General features: G+C 47.3%; 7 protein-coding genes across 7 annotated transcripts; 3 read left to right on the forward strand and 4 right to left on the reverse strand.

Moving 5' to 3' along the window:
• Positions 1-617: 617 nt before the first annotated feature.
• JN550_005459 (uncharacterized protein) lies at positions 618-2201 on the reverse strand (the record flags this gene model as incomplete). The annotated part of the gene is made up of 1 exon (XM_049317088.1): positions 618-2201. One exon carries the CDS (start codon positions 2199-2201, stop codon positions 618-620), a length of 1584 nt encoding a protein of 527 aa, XP_049172472.1.
• Positions 2202-3528: 1327 nt separating this feature from the next.
• On the reverse strand, positions 3529-5443 carry JN550_005460 (uncharacterized protein; the record flags this gene model as incomplete). The annotated part of the gene is made up of 4 exons (XM_049317089.1): positions 3529-3849; positions 3941-4163; positions 4256-4489; positions 4590-5443. 4 exons carry the CDS (start codon positions 5441-5443, stop codon positions 3529-3531), a joined length of 1632 nt encoding a protein of 543 aa, XP_049172473.1.
• Positions 5444-7359: 1916 nt separating this feature from the next.
• On the forward strand, positions 7360-7839 carry JN550_005461 (uncharacterized protein; the record flags this gene model as incomplete). Its single annotated transcript, XM_049317090.1, has 1 exon — positions 7360-7839. The coding sequence occupies one exon, from the start codon at positions 7360-7362 to the stop codon at positions 7837-7839; it is 480 nt and encodes a 159-aa protein (XP_049172474.1).
• Positions 7840-9325: 1486 nt separating this feature from the next.
• On the reverse strand, positions 9326-10787 carry JN550_005462 (uncharacterized protein; the record flags this gene model as incomplete). The annotated part of the gene is made up of 3 exons (XM_049317091.1): positions 9326-9371; positions 9433-9539; positions 9594-10787. 3 exons carry the CDS (start codon positions 10785-10787, stop codon positions 9326-9328), a joined length of 1347 nt encoding a protein of 448 aa, XP_049172475.1.
• Positions 10788-12576: 1789 nt separating this feature from the next.
• Positions 12577-13433, reverse strand: JN550_005463 (uncharacterized protein; the record flags this gene model as incomplete). Its single annotated transcript, XM_049317093.1, has 2 exons — positions 12577-13123; positions 13177-13433. 2 exons carry the CDS (start codon positions 13431-13433, stop codon positions 12577-12579), a joined length of 804 nt encoding a protein of 267 aa, XP_049172476.1.
• Positions 13434-14447: 1014 nt separating this feature from the next.
• JN550_005464 (uncharacterized protein) lies at positions 14448-15305 on the forward strand (the record flags this gene model as incomplete). The annotated part of the gene is made up of 1 exon (XM_049317094.1): positions 14448-15305. The coding sequence occupies one exon, from the start codon at positions 14448-14450 to the stop codon at positions 15303-15305; it is 858 nt and encodes a 285-aa protein (XP_049172477.1).
• A 1401-nt stretch (positions 15306-16706) lies between these two features.
• Positions 16707-18514, forward strand: JN550_005465 (uncharacterized protein; the record flags this gene model as incomplete). Its single annotated transcript, XM_049317095.1, has 5 exons — positions 16707-16894; positions 16988-17138; positions 17195-17585; positions 17672-17796; positions 17852-18514. The coding sequence occupies 5 exons, from the start codon at positions 16707-16709 to the stop codon at positions 18512-18514; spliced, it is 1518 nt and encodes a 505-aa protein (XP_049172478.1).
• Positions 18515-18649: the final 135 nt, after the last annotated feature.

The following is an 18649-nucleotide window of genomic DNA, read 5'->3' on the forward strand; positions in this document are numbered from 1 at the left end:
TCTATTGTATCTGCCGCATCTACATTTTGAAGCAGTTTGACTTAAGAATAATATTCTATTTTACTCCACGAGAGCGCAATATGGTATTTCACACACCCTTATTGTCCTTAGATCGTATACTAATGTTCCCAGATTTTGCCCCGCCAAGTGTATAGTGGCTACAGAGGCCCATCGCAAGTCCGCAGGATAGGAGGCGGTGCGGTGGCCGGAATTGTCATTGGTGTGATAGTCTTCGTACTGTTCTGGGCGCTGTTGTGTTGTCTGTGTTGCGTACGGGCGCGCAGGAGAAAGCGAAGAGAGGCCGGCTACGTCGAAACCGGGAACGGCGGACTCTTCTCTCGCTTCGGTGGAGGAAGAAGGAGTCAAGCTGAACAGCCAATGGTGCAGCAGGGAGGTCACTATCCGCCGCCAACTCAGGGAGGTTACGGGCCAGGACCTTACCAAGAGTCCGGTGTGGCCCCCCCTCCGCCGGTTTATCGTTGATCTTTGAGAGAGCATATTGCCAGAGAGAGTATATATTAGTTTTGGGTCGAGATTTTGATACTAAACCATCATTTGTGCAATTCATACAGGAATGTTAATAGTTGTAGCATCATATATGAACCGTGTGGGTGAATTCACATTATCCAAACGTCTTGATAAGACCCTGAGGGCTCGTATTCTTCCTTCGGTTTGTCGATATAGTACCTCAGCCACCCTAAGCGTTCAAATGTCTTGCAGCCGTCAAGGTCCCTTTCCAAATTACGCAATAGAACACCACCTACCCAGCAGTATGAACTGGGTGTTTCTTCGAATTGAGGAGTCTGGTTCTCTATCCCAAACGGCATAAAGTACGATTCTTCCAAGACACTCCATAGTTGACTCTCATCCTTCCAAAATTGGTAGTCAGTCCAAATATTTCCAAGATTGTCTGGATTTTCTGGATCATCGATGATGTTGATTTGCAATTGGGGTGGCTTGTTCGTGGTCAATGGCCCTGCTAAAGACGTCGACCCGGGATTTGTAACGTCAGCGGGTCTTAATTGCTTGTATACATTACAGGAGCGGAACCCAGGATGTGTTTTTTCCATTTCATCTTCAACCTTGCGAAGCGAAACAACAGCCAGGTTGCCATGAATCATTACGCCGCCATAGCTTTCCACACCTTGGTCGACGTTTGGGATTTTCTTCAGCTTCCATCTCCGGTCGATTAATTCAGTATTACTGGACCAGGAAACGCTTCCTTCGGCGGCTGAGATCCAGGACCAAGATGGTGCTTCACATTGGCGATAACCAGCCGTCCTGTCGTACCAATCGTTCGACCACAACAAGTCATCTGCCAGTGACTCCGCCCAACTCCCGAAGAGATAAGTGTCACTGATCCCTCGACCGGTGATGGCGCGGCCTATGACCTGGCGTATACCATCGAGCGCCGGTAGCTTGTCAGACGGGAAGCTAATCTGTCTCTGGCTATAGGCCTCGACCATATCACGCCAGAAACTGAACAGCTTATTGTCATGTAGCGTTGACAGATGTGCGAAGAAGTACTTCGTTGCGGCGCAGTTCAGTAAGGCCGGCAATTCATGAGTGAATCTGGCGTTGAAGCCATGCTGACTCGTTGAGCAAGAACATGCAACATCATCGAGGCATTCCCACATGATTTCGTTCACGGCAAAGCATAGGAAACGTCTGGAGAGCAGCCTCTCCTGGAACACCCATCCACGAGTCATAAGGGGCATGACTGGACCGCCGGGCCAGTCCTCTTCATCAGGATGCGGCAAGCGTATCCGCAGAAATATCTCATATTCACAGTTCGAATCTGCGATCTTGAAAGAGTGCGGCTTACTAAACCTGGGAGGACTCTCCCGAAAGAAGCCTCCATCGTCGTCAGAGCTGGCACCGGCTGCCAGTGTGATATACGCATTCGCGTAGATTCCCGCCATGATCTTGACATGATGCTCCCAGTCGATTTTATCATCCTGGACGATACACATCGAGTCAATCCATAGATACCTCACGTGTAGTGCACGTGCAACCTCAATGGCGTCCTTGAACGTTTGTGGAAGCTCTGATAGCGTAATGCCCGTGCTATTCGCTTCCAACGTTTCTTTAGTGGTGATGCGCTTGGAACGCGTCTTGCCCCAACAATGACTCAGGCATGCATATTGCGGTCTCGACAAGGACGTCCCCGAAAGAGCTGAGTACTCAACAAGACGAACCATTGTCAACGGGCTGGCACCAATATCTAATACGCGCTTAGGAGATTCATTGCCGCGCGCGTGACAAGCTTTATGACCCCGTTCGCATCGGCTTAGCCATTGGCGAATGGTTCCCAGGTTATCCTTCAACTTAGTTGTGTGTGGAATTAGGCTCCCTTGACGTACATGCTTGAATCGAGGCGTAAGAGGAAGCGTGAAAATGTCGACATCGATGACCGTCCTATTGTCCGGGAAGACGTGTAAATACAGATGACCTCGTCGTTGATTGAAATATATGCTCTGGTCTCCGGTCTGGTCTACCCCTTTTGTGGCGTAGCTCCATCCCTCAACTAGAATCCGGCACCCCACGCATCCGGATTCCGATGATGAGAGTAACGTGGCATAGTTATCGCACCCGATCTCGAATTCCTCGTTTTCGCGATCATCGCTTGTCCAGTCTGGATATCGGCACACTCCGCATGGAGTTGCGTCAGGTGATAATAAGCTAGTTGCATGCGCCATGGCACATTGAAGCAATGGACTCCACCGGTACAACTTCAACAGACGGCTGGACGGGAAAGAATCTCATATATTTCCAACTAATATGCGCGTGGGGTGAAGCGATATTACGTTGTGATCATTGGCCCCTCAAAGACAAGAAGGGTTAAGTAAAACACGCAGTGTCCCCGCGTCTCCATGATCGGCTGAAGGACGACCTGATTGGCTGGGTGGAGCACTCAACACATGCTGAAGCTCGCAAAAATATAAATCCTTTCACTGATCGATGTCCTTGAGTGGGGAATTACAACGATGACTAATCATTGGTATACTGAACATCTTGCATTTGGTATGTTCTTGAATGAAGGCGATATTTACTCGCTATGGTCTTCAACACTATCACCTGCCAAGCTCTTGCATGAAAGTCAACTTGATTTCTCCTCGCGCCACAACCTAGGCTATGCTTTCCACCTTCAAGTTGCAACAAAGTCCTCCAGGCAACGCGTCTTGCGTGCCCAGCTGCTCCATGGTCTTTGAGTTGGTGAAAGAAGCCGGGTCCTCGGATATATGAAATGTTAACAGGAGATACGCAACCTGGAGCTAGAATCAACCTTATCAAGTGCCTTCCCTAAGCAAACGCGAGCTCCATGCCCAAAATTGTAGTAACGCTCCATGTCGCGCAGTTTCTCGAGGTTGGCTTGCATCCGGGGATTCGGGTTGTACACTTGCGGCTCATAGAACACGGTTTACCGTCATACTCCTTGCGTACAAGCACTACCCTTTTGGCTCTGCTATTAGAAACGAGAGGGTGACAGCGTGAGCCGGAAGGTGCTCTTCGTCGAGAATCTGTCTTTCAATCCCGCTTCAGACCAATGACACCGACCCGACGCATTCCCGTGATACACACTAAACAGGCAAAGGCCATCCATCCGAACATGGTCCAAAATGCGGTCCTATAACCCCTCATTAAAGAGTCAGGCGAGGACTTATTAGGCAAAGCATTGGTTACCGACGCGGCAATAACCTGAGTAACGCTTAACCCAATTGCACTCCCAAGCTGGGCGCATGTATTGAACACGGCTCCGCTAAGAGCCTGCATATGCGGAGGAAACACATTTGAAATAATCAGGAGGCCGATGGTGAATAGCAGGTCACAGCTAATAGGAGTAAGGATCTATAAGACGAGATACATCATTAGTAACTCATAGACCTGAAAAGTGTGGTATCTCCCGAAGGTATGTTTGCAAGAATTACAGCCTACGTACCTGTGCGAAAAAGGCATTCCCCCAGTATAACTGGTCAATACGGACCAAGCCCATGAGGAGTGGCGCAACAGTACTCATCACGGACCCGATTGACAGCATCCATATGACAGGCATACGGTGCACGAAGATGCCCGTTGCAATACTGATCAATGCACCAGCGACGAGAGAGGGCACAACTTGGAGTGAAGCCTGAATAGCCGAAGATCCTTGGACCTGTTGGAAGCTACGAGCAGCAAAAGGTATGAGTAAAGGAGCTTGCCCAATTGCCCTCATGAGATAAATGGTACAGCAGTGGAATGAAGAAGAAACACTCACAACAGACTACTATACAGCTCCATGCAGTTGGTCAGCCCATTAGTAAGAAGCACCATAATGCAGCAACTGGTAAATACATGGCTGCGCCATAACGAGTTTGGAATTAGCGAGGTGCGATTCTTCTTCTTCCGGTAGTGCATCCAGCCGATGAAGGATGGAACCGAGAGGGCGCTAATAGCAAGCAGGACGATACTAGCGACTGAACGGATGTTATGAATGTCGGCTGATAGTGATCTGCAAATACCTCGTCAATGTCCCCTCCGTAATTGCGTGTAGGTATACGCAATAAAAGAAAGTTGTAGCGTGATATAGTCAATAATTGTGTACTACTTACGCCAAAACATAGGATATAGAAGCCAGCCCCGTGCTCGATACGACGATTCCTATGCAGTCGATATCCCGAGCGAGTTTCTTCCATACCGGCAGACCAGGCTCTAACCGAGGATCTCGCGGTAAAGCCCAGATACTCGCTAGAAACAAGGCACCTGTAGCTGCTGCCGCGAGGTAAAAGGCCGGCCGCCAGCCCAAGGTATCAGTAAAGACCCCTCCTAAGATGAGACCAAAACAGAAGCCAATAGGTTGGGAAAAGCCCATACAGGCAAAGCCAATATTGCGAGGTTTCCCTTCATCTAAGCTCTTAGAGACGATAGAGACGGACGAAGGTGTGACAACGGCATACGCCAGTCCTTGGAGGGCACGGAAAGCGATAATCTGGCCACCAGTGCGAGCCAACCCACAAGCACTTGTAAATATGGCGCTAAGGAATGATCCGGTGAGATTGACTCGTTTGTTGCCAGAGACATCGGCCACGGAGCCGGCTAACAAGAGACACGACCCTGCAGCAAGGAAGTAACTGGAACTGGGCCAGACGAGCAGACTCTCGTCCAAGCCCAGCTCCGCCTGGATAGCGGGCAGAGCGATCACGATGATACCATTACAGTAGCTGCTGAAGAAGGACTGGCCGCAAACCTGAAGAATCACAAGAGCCGTCCGGCTTCTAGAAACGACAGGTGTCGCTACTGCCGCTGCCGCCACATAATGCTCCTCCTCAGATGCTGCACATGCATTGGTTCCGGCTACGGACAGCTGTATCTCGGCTGATGTTCCAGAGTGATTCCGGAATTGAGTTCCGACTGATGATGTAGCAGGTTCCAAAGTTTGCAACTCAGTCACCGTCTGTGCTGCCATTTTTTGAAGGACTCGGTATCCGAGGCAGTGGAGTTTGCGAAATGACTGCACGATATGAGGCGACTCTGGAGAAGAAATTGGCGGATACGGTATTGAGATACTACTGCAAAGAGAAGGTAGTGACAGATCTGCGGAGTATTAAGATCATCCTTTTGGTCGTTATTTAATTCGGTTCCGGGAGACTGCAGTTGTGGGACAGGGGTCAGGAAGTAAAACAGAGGCACAGTTTGGGAGAAAAGGCTGGTGGGGAGAAGAGAAGGCTCCCCAATTAATCAGCGCCTGGCTGGCCCCACATGAGTCGCAATCTGAACTCCCAGAAGTCTGAAACCTACGGGAATTGGTGTTATGATTGAACCATAGCATTGAGGATGAAAAACTCGGAATAGTGGAAACCTCCGCGTCGACTCAATCTAGTGGTACGCCGAGTGACAAGCTTGCAGCATATGAGGTGATCGTTGGCGCTTGCAGAATGAAACGGAGTTGATGTCCTCCACAGACACGCTCATAGATGATGATGGCGGTTGCATCCGAGCTATGATCACGTGCGGAACATAGTAGAAAAAGGGGGAAAAGAGAGAAGAAAAGAAAAAAAGGAAAAGAAGGGTGGTAAAACAGCATGACCTATTTAGTAGTATTGCTTAGTTCACGAATTCTCTACAAAATTCGTAGAAATGTGTGCTACTTTGCTCAATTGGCTCAGGTTTCTTAAAAAGGCAGCCAGCCGTAGGTCCGTATTTAGACACCAAGGCCCAAGTGACAAGTCTGTATCTTCCATATCATGCGCTCGGTTAGCTGTTTACGCTACAGATACATTCTTGTTGACTGTTATATAGACACTAGGAGCGTCATCCGAAGGCTACCATGCGTGGACAGATGTATCACCCTGGTGGTGAAGGAACTACCCAACCGTTTAATAATCTACTTTAATATCTTATGGACGCAAGTCCATTGCACCTGCAGGTGGGATTTTGGTATGAGCGTGAGGTTTGGCGGGCGCTATAGGGTATGTGACATGCATTACTTATTACGTCTATATACCTCTCTCCTTCATCCTGTGTTACCAGCCATCGCCCAGGATACGTCTTTTTCAGTATCGTAATTGTGCACATACTATCACCGAAGTAATTGCTGTTGCAATTAAAGCGTAGTGGGTAGCAGGTACAAGTTTGTACTGTTAGTCTAAAGTCTAAATCCAATACTCAGCGACCATCCTCGGAGATAAAGGAACACAACATGTTATCGTTAAAACTCGGAAGACTCGCACAATGGCTTACGGACCAGCTCCCAGACATAGAAGTAAAAAGTACTGACCAGTCTTTATTATATGGGAAGGCCGGTGATAGCGAGGAAAATAGAGACCATTTTAGGGATAGTAAGAAGTTTCTTCATTTGATTAGACAACTTGCGGTACATGGTCCGCGATCTATTGTGCGAATCTTCTGAGTTTTAACGGTATCCTTGTACTGAATACCTACCTCGGTTGTTAAATAACTCTAACAATTGCCCCACCTTCGGCCGAGACACCGTCGGCGGAGATAGGGGTTAGCGGATCGAGTCATGACCGGCCTCCGGATGACGTGTACGATAATACATGCCTCCCTTAACGAAACTGTATGGTAATCGAAGTGACTATTGCTATGCCAGGAGAAAAGGCATAATAAGATGCCTTGCGAATGGATAGCCCCGATGAAAAAAGACTTACGGACTCTAACTTCGGCTTCGGCTTTAGTGGACTGCTCATGTCACTAGGAAGTATAAAACTCGTTACTGTTGCCAAGCCAGCAAGCCATGTAGCCCATGTAGTTGTATGTCCTAAGTAAGACAACTGATCACCGCTTCAACTTGACATTCAAACCTGACCGAGACAAGGCTGCAATTTACCCCGATTTCTTCCTTATACTCTATTAAAATTCCAAATGTCGTTTTCTGCTCTCCCGGCGAGTCTGCCCAGTCTCAGCAACCACGAAGCCATCGCTGACGCCCTATACCGGGCCGTGCTGGCGTTCGACCACGGCGATGAGGAGCTATTACGCAGTGCCGTTACCGATGATATAACGGCCGAGATGCCGGGCAGCCCACCTACTAGCGGTATTGCGGCGCTCAAGGCAAGCGTGTTCGACCGCGTGGCGTTTGGAATAGACACAACCCATTTTCTCTCCAATATCAGGGTGAATCTAGCGAGCGCGAGCGCTACTACGGCTCAGGTATCGTGCTCCGCTCTCGCGCAGCACGTTCGTAAAGGCAAGGGGTACGAGCCTGGGAACAAGTTTACAAGCGGTTGTATGTATTTATGTGATGTAATCAAGGAAGAATCCTCGAGTTTGTGGAAAATCGAGAACTGGAAAATCCATATCATCTGGGTCGATGGGGACAGAAGTGTGATGACAGGTCAATAATGGGATAGTTATGCCTTACGACCTGGTTCAACCTCATAGATAGTCTGTACGTCTGGCACAGGTGGATTGCTTGCAATAAACCATGTTTCTCCCTCCACTGTTTGTTTGAATGCGTGGAGGTGGTGGCAAATGTCTTCCTATAAGTTTTAGGACTGCTCCTACCTTACCCATTCCTACAGAATTTCTTCACAAGTTGGCCAAGTTCTACGGCACTTGATGAGACCGTAAGTGATTCCTAGGACAAGTCGCTCCTAGTTGCCCATCTCACGTCGACGAAGGTTGCCTGGACTGGTATTCTGTCCCTCTTAGGAATTAGTGTTCTTTGCGCGCCAGTCCAGTCAGAAAAGTATTATTAGTATCTCAAATTCAGCAGCAGAGTTTCTCAAACGAAGTCAGACATAAAAGATCATAGAAAGATTCTAGTCACCCTACCCCTTTCATCTCCTACACTCATATCCGTCTGCGCCGCTCGGGATGCGGCCTTGTAGCGCGACTTCTTACCATGTAAAGAAGTACCCAAGCCCCAACAACTTTTGGCCAAGATATTTGAGTCACTTGGCTTTTTTGGGATCCAGCCTCCTTTGACGTCCTTCAAGTGTGATAAAAGCGTGGCAACGTCAAACATAAAGGAGCTCTTGCGGCGGTCAAACTTTGCAGCCCACTCCTCTATCCCATTTTGATTTCTTCCAGAAGTAACAGACCTGTGATCGCTGTCTTAAGACAACAGATCTGTCTCGATTGCCTCAAACATCTAAGCGCAAAGTTAATTCGGTTTAATTATATACCCTCGTTTTATATAATGAAGCTTGTTATCTGATTAATTAAAAGCAACCTAGTAGAAGTAGTTAAGTAGGGTTGCGGGTTCTTAACACGCGATATCTTTATATGCAACGCACCTAACTTATGGCCTAGCCTTAGTGAGTCATACGCGAATTTATAGATTTCTCGGGCCGTTACTGTTTATACTGAGTAAAGCGGTCTATATAAAGGATTAATCACGAGACAACATGTTTACTCCACAAACAACCTAACGATAAGGGAACGTTAATTAATGAAATAATTAAATGATTAATAAGTATTTTAATTATTTTACTTATAAGTTTTTAATTTAAATAAAAAAAGGATTGTGTAATAAAATGGTTATAAGCCTCGGAGAGGACACTTATGTGATTGTAATATATTTTTAAACTTAATAGTTATTATAAAAGCCTGCATTTTCAGTTCCATACCCTGAGCTTTTAGACGACTTTATATTAAAGAGACTATCTCTTTTTACAAGAACGCTTGACACTAGGATACCATGTTTACCACTAGAATGCCATACGTCATAGTGAATTTCGCGATCTAAGAGTATATCTTACTATATTGATATTTTCTACTGAGACTTGGACCGTGATTGCTGGGTTTAATATAAGAGTCAACTATTATGTGAAACTGAATCCTCTTGAAAGGAAGAATCATTGCACGTGAATCGAAAGGGGAAGTGTCACAAACTTAAAAGTACATCAACGAGCTTAGGGAAAATAGGCGTTCTGTTTTTTTTTTATCAGTAACTGAACAATATGATGGAAATGACTATTTGTGTCGACTTACCCAAGGCCTGTAACTGGATCCCACCCCTTGGCTGCCAAGAAACCGGTTGAATTACACCCAGGGTTAGAACCCTTCGTGACATCTGTGAAAACCTCAGGGTGGGAATACTGTCAAAACAGTTAGTATGTAAGCCCTCAGTCGTTAAAGTTTAACGATCTTACCAAAGTAGGTTGAATGAAGCCGACAGTGCTTTTATCGGCCGCGAGGCGTTGCTCGTTAACAAGTGTGAGTACCGCCGCCCATATTGGCGCTGAAAGCGATGTGCCACCAACACGGGCCCATTGGCCCTGGGTGAAAACCACGTAGAAGTCACCAATGGCAGATACGTCGGGGTACCCACGTCCACCAATCCTGTAGACGCCGTCGCCCACGTCACTGAAGTTCGTGCCAGCATCTTCGTAGCCAGTGAAGCCGAGGCTGACCTCATCAAAGTAACTGGAAATGGCGTCTGTCTGCCACTCAGGTGCGTCAAAGTAGTTGGAGAAGCCGCCGCCACTTGGGAATCGTGCGGTAGCCGACTCGTAGTAAGTGGTGCTGCCGTTACTAACATGGTTGAACTGTGTAGAACCAATTGCTAAAACATACGGGCACGTCGCGTCAGCGGATGGATAGAAGACTTTCGCGTCAGGTCCAGCGCAGCCGTTCTCCAAGCCAAAGTCTCCTGGGTAGGACGCAACACCGTAGTCGCCAGATGACTCGATGACAGTGACGCCCTGCAACCCAAGCTTCATAATCTCGTTGCATTGGCGTTTCAGATAGTTAGCAGGTAGATCAGACTCTCCGCCACCATACGAGATAGAGATGACATTCGTAGGCTGATAAAGCCCGCACTGCAACTGGCCCGTGTAACCACCAGGGTTGGGATCGGGATACACAGGATCAAGACAGTCAGGCTCAGTGCAGTCACCAGTCTGATTGAACGCCGAGTATGTACAATATGACCCATCAATTGCGTCAAAGAAGGTGTTGTAGAAGCCGAGGTAGGGCGTGTCTGCGGAGGTTTGGTTGATTTCATAAAATTCGTCGTCCGTTTGGAATAGAACTGTCTTCTGTGGCCAAATCAGTGGCCACGCGGCTTCAAAATCCAAGTCTGACTCAACACCTGCGTCGGACTGCGTATATCCTGGAACGTCTTCAACAGCACCAATAGCACCATCAATGAGCCTCCCCTCGGGATACGTTGCCTCGGGCACATACGGGTAGAGCGCTGCGAAAAAACTGTCGAGGTCTTCTCTACTATAGTGATCATCCAGTGACTCAAAGATGCCGAGCTCGTTCCCAGGCGTTGCGAGAGTGTTGTTGGGAATACCGTACTGCTCTCTGATGCAAGCAGTGGTAAGTCGGAGCACCCACATATGGGCCCCCCCTGCATTTGGGTCCCCTGTTCACCAACCACCCGATTTTCCTACCATACAACAATTTACCTCACTGTTCAACCAAACCTTCTTCAAATCTCTTCAAACTTCGTGTATATATTAATTTACTAGCTATGAAGTCGTATTCTAAACAAGACCTCTAGGAAGCCATCGCTGCCATAGCTAATGGGGTAGGGATCAAGGAATCCTCCCGGGAATTCGGTATTCCCAAATCGACACTTCAGAATCGAATACGAGGTCACTAACCAAGATTAGAAGCATTTGCGAACCAGTAGAGGCTTCTACCAAGTCAAGAAGAGTGGTTGTTAACGTGGATACTGGCCCAGGACGCTCTAAGGCTTGCCCCAACGCACGCCCAAATCAGGGAATTTGCCGAGCGTGTCCTCCACGCCCAAAGAGACACTCAACCACTTAGGAAACGCTGGCTACAAGGCTTCCTACGCCGGAATCCTAATATATTGACCCAACGGAGTATTCCCATTGATTTTAAGCGTGTTAATGGTGTTACCGTCGAGGTAATTCGGCCGTGGTTTAATTATTTTTATGTCCCGTTAGTTAAAACTATTAAACCAGCTAATCGTTATAATATGGACGAAGCAGGACTCTTAGAAGGTGTAGGGACTAATAGATTGGTCCTCGGTAATACCTAGAAACGCTCAATTCGAAAGAAACAGCCTGGTTTACGAGTTTAGACTTTTTTTATCGAATATATCTCTACCCACGGTCGTGCCCTCCCTCTATTAATCATTTTTAAAGGTAAATCGGTTTAGTAATAGTGGTTTCCTATCGATTTGAAGGACTATAAGGACTGGCACTTCACGGTAACTGATAATGGGTGGATATCAAATCCTACGGTAGTCGAATGGTTATAGAAGGTCTTTATCCCGAATACAACACCTAACAACCCTAAAGACTTCCGTTTTCTAATTATAGATGGTTACGGTAGCTATACAGCCATAGAATTTATATATCAATACTATAGCTATCGAATTTTGTTTATATATTTACCTCTATATACTTCTCACGTCCTCTAACCTCTCGATTTGGCCGTATTTAGTGCTTTGAAAACGGTTTACCGCAAATACCTCGGATACTTCAATTAATTAACAGATAACACGGTAGTCGGCAAGCGTAACTTTCTTAGCTACTACCGTAGGGCCCGTTTGGATGGTTTGACGGGCCAGAATATTAAGAGTGGCTGGAAAATAAGTGGTCTTTGGCCCGTTAGCGTGACCAAGCCTCTGATGAGTCGCAATTTGGTCAATTCAGCTCCCATAACACCTGGAGGCACGCAGGTAGCTCCGGGACATCAAAATACGGTAAATTCGAGGCCTATATAGTGTATGGTAGATTCTGAAGCCATGTGGTCGACCCCCAAGAAGACCTCAGAGTTGGTAGATTAAATACGGTAATTTAACACTATACATCACCACACGACTACACAACGTTAACTCTTTAGGAAGATTCACAAGGTATTCGACGATAAGAACATTTAATTAGCTATTAATTAACGGCAAATCGAGGCTCTGGAGGCAAGGCTTGAGGCGGTCAGACCAAGGAAGAGGAAGAAGGTAGAATTGAGCCCAAATTCCAAGTTCGCCAATATCGAGGACATCTACAAAGCGCAAATCGCTGCCGGTGAAGTCGAGACTAGTTTAGATGAAGAAAGCGACGGTGAAAGTACTAGTTCTATTGCATCCTGTATCGTGGTAGAGGTCAATTAATTTAATAATAATTGTTGAGTTGTGGTGTTGAGTTTTGAGACCTATTAATTACCGGGGGCCCAAATGTAGGGGGGGCCCATATGTGGGTGCTCCGACTTAACATATGTGTCGCAAACACTTGAGTTCAATGGGGGAAGGCTAGTGGCAGCACCATTGTCGTCTGTGAAGAACTCCAAGTTGGTGTACATGGGTTGCGTGCTGCGCCTTTCAACTTCTTCTCGCTCCTGGCGACGCTTCATCTTCTTCAGCTTGCCAGGATCTGCTCGTAGCCTGACACCAGGAGTGATATAGTCAACATGCTCACGCAGCTCTAAAGGGAGATGATACTCTTCGGTAGCAACTGTTCTACTGCCCGAAGCATTGTGCTCATACTCGAAGTAGTCAGTGACTAGGAGCTTCTCTACATCCTCCACACGCGCATCAAACTGAATCCACTGTTTGTTGGCCGAAAGAGAGATCTTTTCAGCTGCGATTCCAGCGTCGGTCAGCCATTTTCGCACTGCCTCTACAGATGCCTTTGGTGGTGCGAACATCTCTATGACCTCTTCAGACGACATGTGTTTTCCGTAGTCTGGAGATCGTGGGTCGGAGCTAGAAAACCACGTTATGATGGGTATTGCACAGACGATCGGTGCTCTTCTTACATCCTCTTCAGATGGCGCGCCCCTAGCTCTAGGTTCCGTTGAACAAGGCCGATTCGCATTGGTAACAGCGCTCGAGCAGGCGCCTTGTCCTTCTTAGCCCACTGTCGCGACCAGTGCGCCTGCTGCCGCTCATGAAGTCCATGGGTAGCCGGTAAAGCACGTTTGCGACTATCACGACCCAAACCGGTAAGGGGACTTGCCAAGGCGCCTACGGCAAGGCCTCCGGTAAGAGCGACAACAAACTGTCCGAATAACATGGTGAAAAGGCCTAAGATAATAGTCAAGCTTCAGATGGTTGACTTGCCAAGCTTCAAGTTCGCCAAGCTAACTTGGCGGCCTCCACAGTCGGTATTTATACGCAGGCATCAGGAAGTCCCTCAATGGGTATCCTAGTCTAAGGCGGTTCCTGTTTACGTAGATGGCTGTCAAAAGTACCGCACCTATCTTCCCCATACCCTGTGCATCGCGTGCTTCATGACGCGGAGAATTGAGTTGTTCCAGCAGTAGCTCGGGCAGTCAGCCGAAAAGCTTCGTTGTCACCTTCCTGAATGAGAAAATTTGGCGATATGATCCCTGTTGGAAATGTCACGCTAACCCTCATATAGTGATGAAGTGGAGTCAATCCCTGTTGAGCGTCGTGATATAGCGAACCTAAAGTAGTAGTGAAATTCATGGTAAACCTCCCACTCTATAATACTTGCTTGATACTGCTTGCCTCATAGACGAACTGTATAATACGTTGAAATATCTCTTCAAACGTGAAAGCTTCTTTAAACCAGCTTAGGTACCAAACGGTTGGTCTATTTGGTCACGGAGATCATTGTGAAATCTGTGTATGACTTGACAGGCAGCTCAAAGGCGTTCAATGAGTGAACATTAAGCAAACAACAACAACTAACAGGTCACTATGTCACAGTGGGTTGGCATTAATAACTTGATAGATTGATATTACCAGATCCGGTTGCCGAATGTGCCGGCCCGCTATCGTCCTTTGTGTAAACCTGGCAGTAACTAGATGATTGGTGGGTGAGGCTTTGTCGAATGGTAAGGGGTAGATGCTAACTCAGCTGTTGTGATTCTCTTTGACGATAGTTGCCACCGAACATCTTATATGAAGGGGGTAATAATTGCGTGGTACTACGGCATTTCATTTCGACCTTCAAGGCGCCATGATCTGATAAGCCGAGGAGAGGAGTATTTCAGTCGGTACTCCAGAAGAAAAAAAATTTATCATAAGGCGCAACTCCCAACTGTTTCGAAAATCGACCATCATGCGTTTCATCAGCTCCATTCTCGCAGTGAGCTTTCTGTTGACGGCAAATGCCGAAAACTGGGAAGGCGTTCCTACTGTTGGCCAGGATGTCAACGGACTGAAGTATATGGGCTGTGCTATCGAAATACCTGGTCGTGTCCTCACTGGGCCGTCCTTCTCAGACGATTCGATGACCATTGAGGCCTGCTCTCAGTACTGTACCAACAACTTCTTCACTCTCTCCGGTGTTGAGTACGGCCGAGAGTGCTACTGCGGCAAGTACATTGCCCCACCAGCACTCTTGCCAGGCACCCCCAGTCAATGCGATATGACTTGCAAGAACAACAAAGCGATAAGCAAACAACGCTGTGGTGGTTACGGCCGCATGGCTGTATTCAACAACACGAACTATGCAGGGCCTGGCTCAATGAAAAACTACAATTCCTGGAGTTACGATAGCTGCTACATGGAGCCGCAATGGGGTCGTGCCCTAACGAACCAAGTCAAAGCCGAGGACACCATGACAGTTCAAAAGTGTTTGGATGCCTGCACCAACGGTAAATACAAATACGCAGGACTTGAATATGGCCGTGAGTGTTGGTGTGGCAATACCAAGGCCGGCAACCTTGAGGATGCGAGCGATCCCAGTTGTGCAATGCAGTGCGACATGGTCTGTGGTGGTAACCATAGTCAGATGTGTGGCGGGCGCGGCGCGATCAATCTCTACAAGACAAGCCAGGTGTATCCTAGAAACCAGGATTGGGAGGATTATCACGACTACGGCCATGGCCCCACGAAGAGAGATGTGGATGTTGCGGCAAGAAAGGGGCGCTTCATAAAGGTCAGACGCTCATCGCGCTTATCGATGAATATCTGAATCCCCCTCGCCCCACGTGGTCTTGCCTTCTTTCTGTTTAGAGTCCCTTTGTCTTAGCTTTATCCGTAAGCTTTGTCTGGTGTGAAAGATTGAATGATAAAGAGAATGGGATTTACCAAGCAGTTCCTCTACTTGGACAAGTGACTGAAATCGGGGTACGAGAGGAGAAGAAGGGATTTAAGGTTCTGAATCAATGCTGGGTGTCTCATTATATACGAAACCGTAGGACGAGTGAACAACCAAGTACGAGAAACTAGTCTCGATAATGCGTACTTTACTAGTCTCCCAGATCTCTGAAAGTTCTCCATCAGTTTACGGTGTATATGATAATACAACACATAAAACAAGAGATCTGGCCTTTGCAAGGCTTTGCTGCTGCTTTTTCTCGTATTATGAACTGTGCAGCCGGTAATTCTACTCTTCGTGCTTTGCATACTGCTCGGTGATCTGAATGATATGTCTTCGAACTATTATATTCTTCGTGAACAGAGCACTAAGACCCGTGATTCGCTTGAAACAGGTGAAGTTACGTGCGAACAAAATTCCTCACCAATTTTGCCCCTCATCCTCTATGCAGACATCGTATGGGGCCACAAAAGTTTCGCACAGGCTACGGTACTAAGCGAGCCTTACTGCACAGAAGAAATCCCGAGGCTGAGCACATAGGACTCAAGAAAACATGAATGCGCCCTAATAAGGACCGTTGCTAAGACCCCATGGGTAGTTCGGATTGCACATAGATATTGGTAGTACAATTTATCTTTTACAGCCAAATTCTCAAGACTCTACACTTGTCTAGAGTGACAAAAATGTTATATTTCTGGCGAATAGCCCTTGTCTGAATCTCCTCGCAGCATTCTGTGATTGGCTGCTTTTCATATCTCTAGCATCGGTGAGCATGGCAAGTCATTGCGGGGGCCACAGGCTATGGACCCTTCTTAATTGGCCGCAACAGACAGTCCCACTTTGCCAAGTGAATAAATGATGAATTAGTGGATTGCCGCTGGAACTTGATGGTGACCGAGGGTGCGATTCTGCGCTGCAGCTTCCGTGGTAGAGTTCTCTAGCCCTGTTGTGTCAACGTACCGGGTGAACTATCATTGGGCGAAACTGAAGAAACATGTGTACTCTTGCCAATGAGCAGATCTGTAATGGATCCATTTCCCCTCTGTTACCAAGCACTAGGGTGGCATGCATCATGTAATCTACGTATCGTGGCTGCAGCGACACATGATGCATGAAGTATGGATGAGGGGCAATTCTACGTCACAGGGTTTACTTCTTCGTGATAATAAGATGCCGTAGTCCCAACATTATCTATGTCGATCCGAATAACATTGTGACCTTTTAATTATCAGTTCTTGTTCATATTCTCTAACTTGGTGCCGAAATACCGTGAACATGAGCCTTGACAATAAGCCCGAGTTCAATTCCGCAGATGTCTTGGATCAGTCAGTCCAAATTGGGGACGACCAGACTTCCTCGGTAACACTTGTAGAGAAGCAAACAAGAACACGTCGCTTATTTTCCACGACGCAGCTGTTTGCGTTGAATATTGTGTATCTGGGAACATGGTACAACACCGCCAAGTAGGTCATTAGTCCCTTAAATAGACAGTTTCTCACCTGCTCAGAGTCCAGGAGTCCACCAGCAAATATGTTGGCAGCTAACGCTTCAAGTAGTAACATGTATTTTGCTCTTGCCAATGGAGGCCCTGCGACATGGTTTTTCAGTTATCTCATAGTTGCTATCGGTTCGCTCTTACAGGCTGCGTCTCTCGCCGAGATGGCATCCATCCAGCCAATTGCTGGGGCCCAATATTACTGGACTTATGTACGTTTTTATGGACATGCATATCGCAGCTTGGTACTAACTCGGGCTACTAATAGCATTTTGCTCCCAAGTCGATGAAACTCTTCCTCACCTGGGCCCAAGGTTGGACTACTTGGTTTGCCTATATTGCGCTTCTCGCGAGTGGCTTCAATGGTGCAACGGTTCTGTTTGAAGGGGCGATCCATGTTACGCATCCGAACTACGTAGCTGGTGGATGGCGGACGACCGTTGTCATTCTGGCGACGCTGGTGTTCTGTGCAGCTGCGAATATGTACGGATTCCGACTTGTACCGTGGTTTGAGTTGCTAAACGGAGTTCTAAATGTCTGTTTGTTCATTATATGTTTCGTTGTTCTCTGGGACAAGTCTTCTCGAAACAGTGTTGATGTGTTTCTGATCACAAATATCTCTTCTGGGTGGGAGAACTACTTCATATCTGCACACTTGGGTGCGTTATCTAACATTTTTCTTTTCATTGGTGAGCCATAACCTTCAGAATGCAACCCACCACTTGACCTGCTAATTAATATCCAGGCTTCGAAGCATCTATACACATGGGTGAAGAAACACTCAATCCGAGACGAGCTGCTCCCAGAGCGATGTTTTGGTCACTGGCAATGAACTGCAGCCTTGGTCTAATCATGATTATTACTTTTGGGGTAGGTATAAATACTAGATGTCTAGTCTAGCTCACTGACAAATTGCGCTGTTCAGATATGTATGCCCTCGCTCGAGACACTTCTTAACTCATCAAGTCCTTTGGTCACCATTCTCGTCACATCGGCTGGACCCCAAGCAGCAACCGCTATCCTCTGCTGTATGGTGTTGATGGGAATATCTTCAAATGTTGCTCTCGTATCTTCGGTATCCCGTCTTACATGGGCATGGGCTCGTGATGGCGGTCTACCACGGTACTTTGGCTACGTCGATGGGAAGCATCAGGTGCCAATGCGTGCAGTTATACTGACGTGTTCCATCGCCACGGCCCTCTCACTTTTCAATCTCGGCAGTGCTACATATGTGGCTCTTGGAGCTATCGTATCAATATCTTCGATGGCTATGTACCTGAGTTATTGCATCGTACTATGCTGTATTCTACATGCTCGATCAACCACCGGTATCAAGCTCGGAGAATGGAACTTGGGTCGGGCCGGCCCAACTATCAATATCTTGGCGCTCATATACACAGTGTGGGTAATGGTGTTCCTGCCATTTCCAAATAATTTGCCGGTCACGGCGTCGAACATGAATTATTGTGGGCCTGTTTTTGGCACCGTTCTAGGTGGCACTGTTGTTTTATGGTTCGTGAGGGCGAAATGGCACTGGAAAGGCCCTAACCAAGCCATTGTTGAGTATGTTCTCCGGGACGAGCCATGACTCAGTTCAATACTTTAGGCATGTCAATGTCTTTATTTACCCGTTGGTATGATGGCACTATATTCAAAGGCGTCAATGCTCCAAGTGGCCTCCAATAATACAAGCCGTTTGATAGCAATCCACAGCTTTATATAT

This window comes from Neoarthrinium moseri (genome assembly GCF_022829205.1).
Source record: "Neoarthrinium moseri strain CBS 164.80 chromosome Unknown scaffold17_Wmoseri_CBS_16480, whole genome shotgun sequence".
In the NCBI taxonomy this organism is placed as follows: Eukaryota; Fungi; Ascomycota; class Sordariomycetes; order Amphisphaeriales; family Apiosporaceae; genus Neoarthrinium; species Neoarthrinium moseri.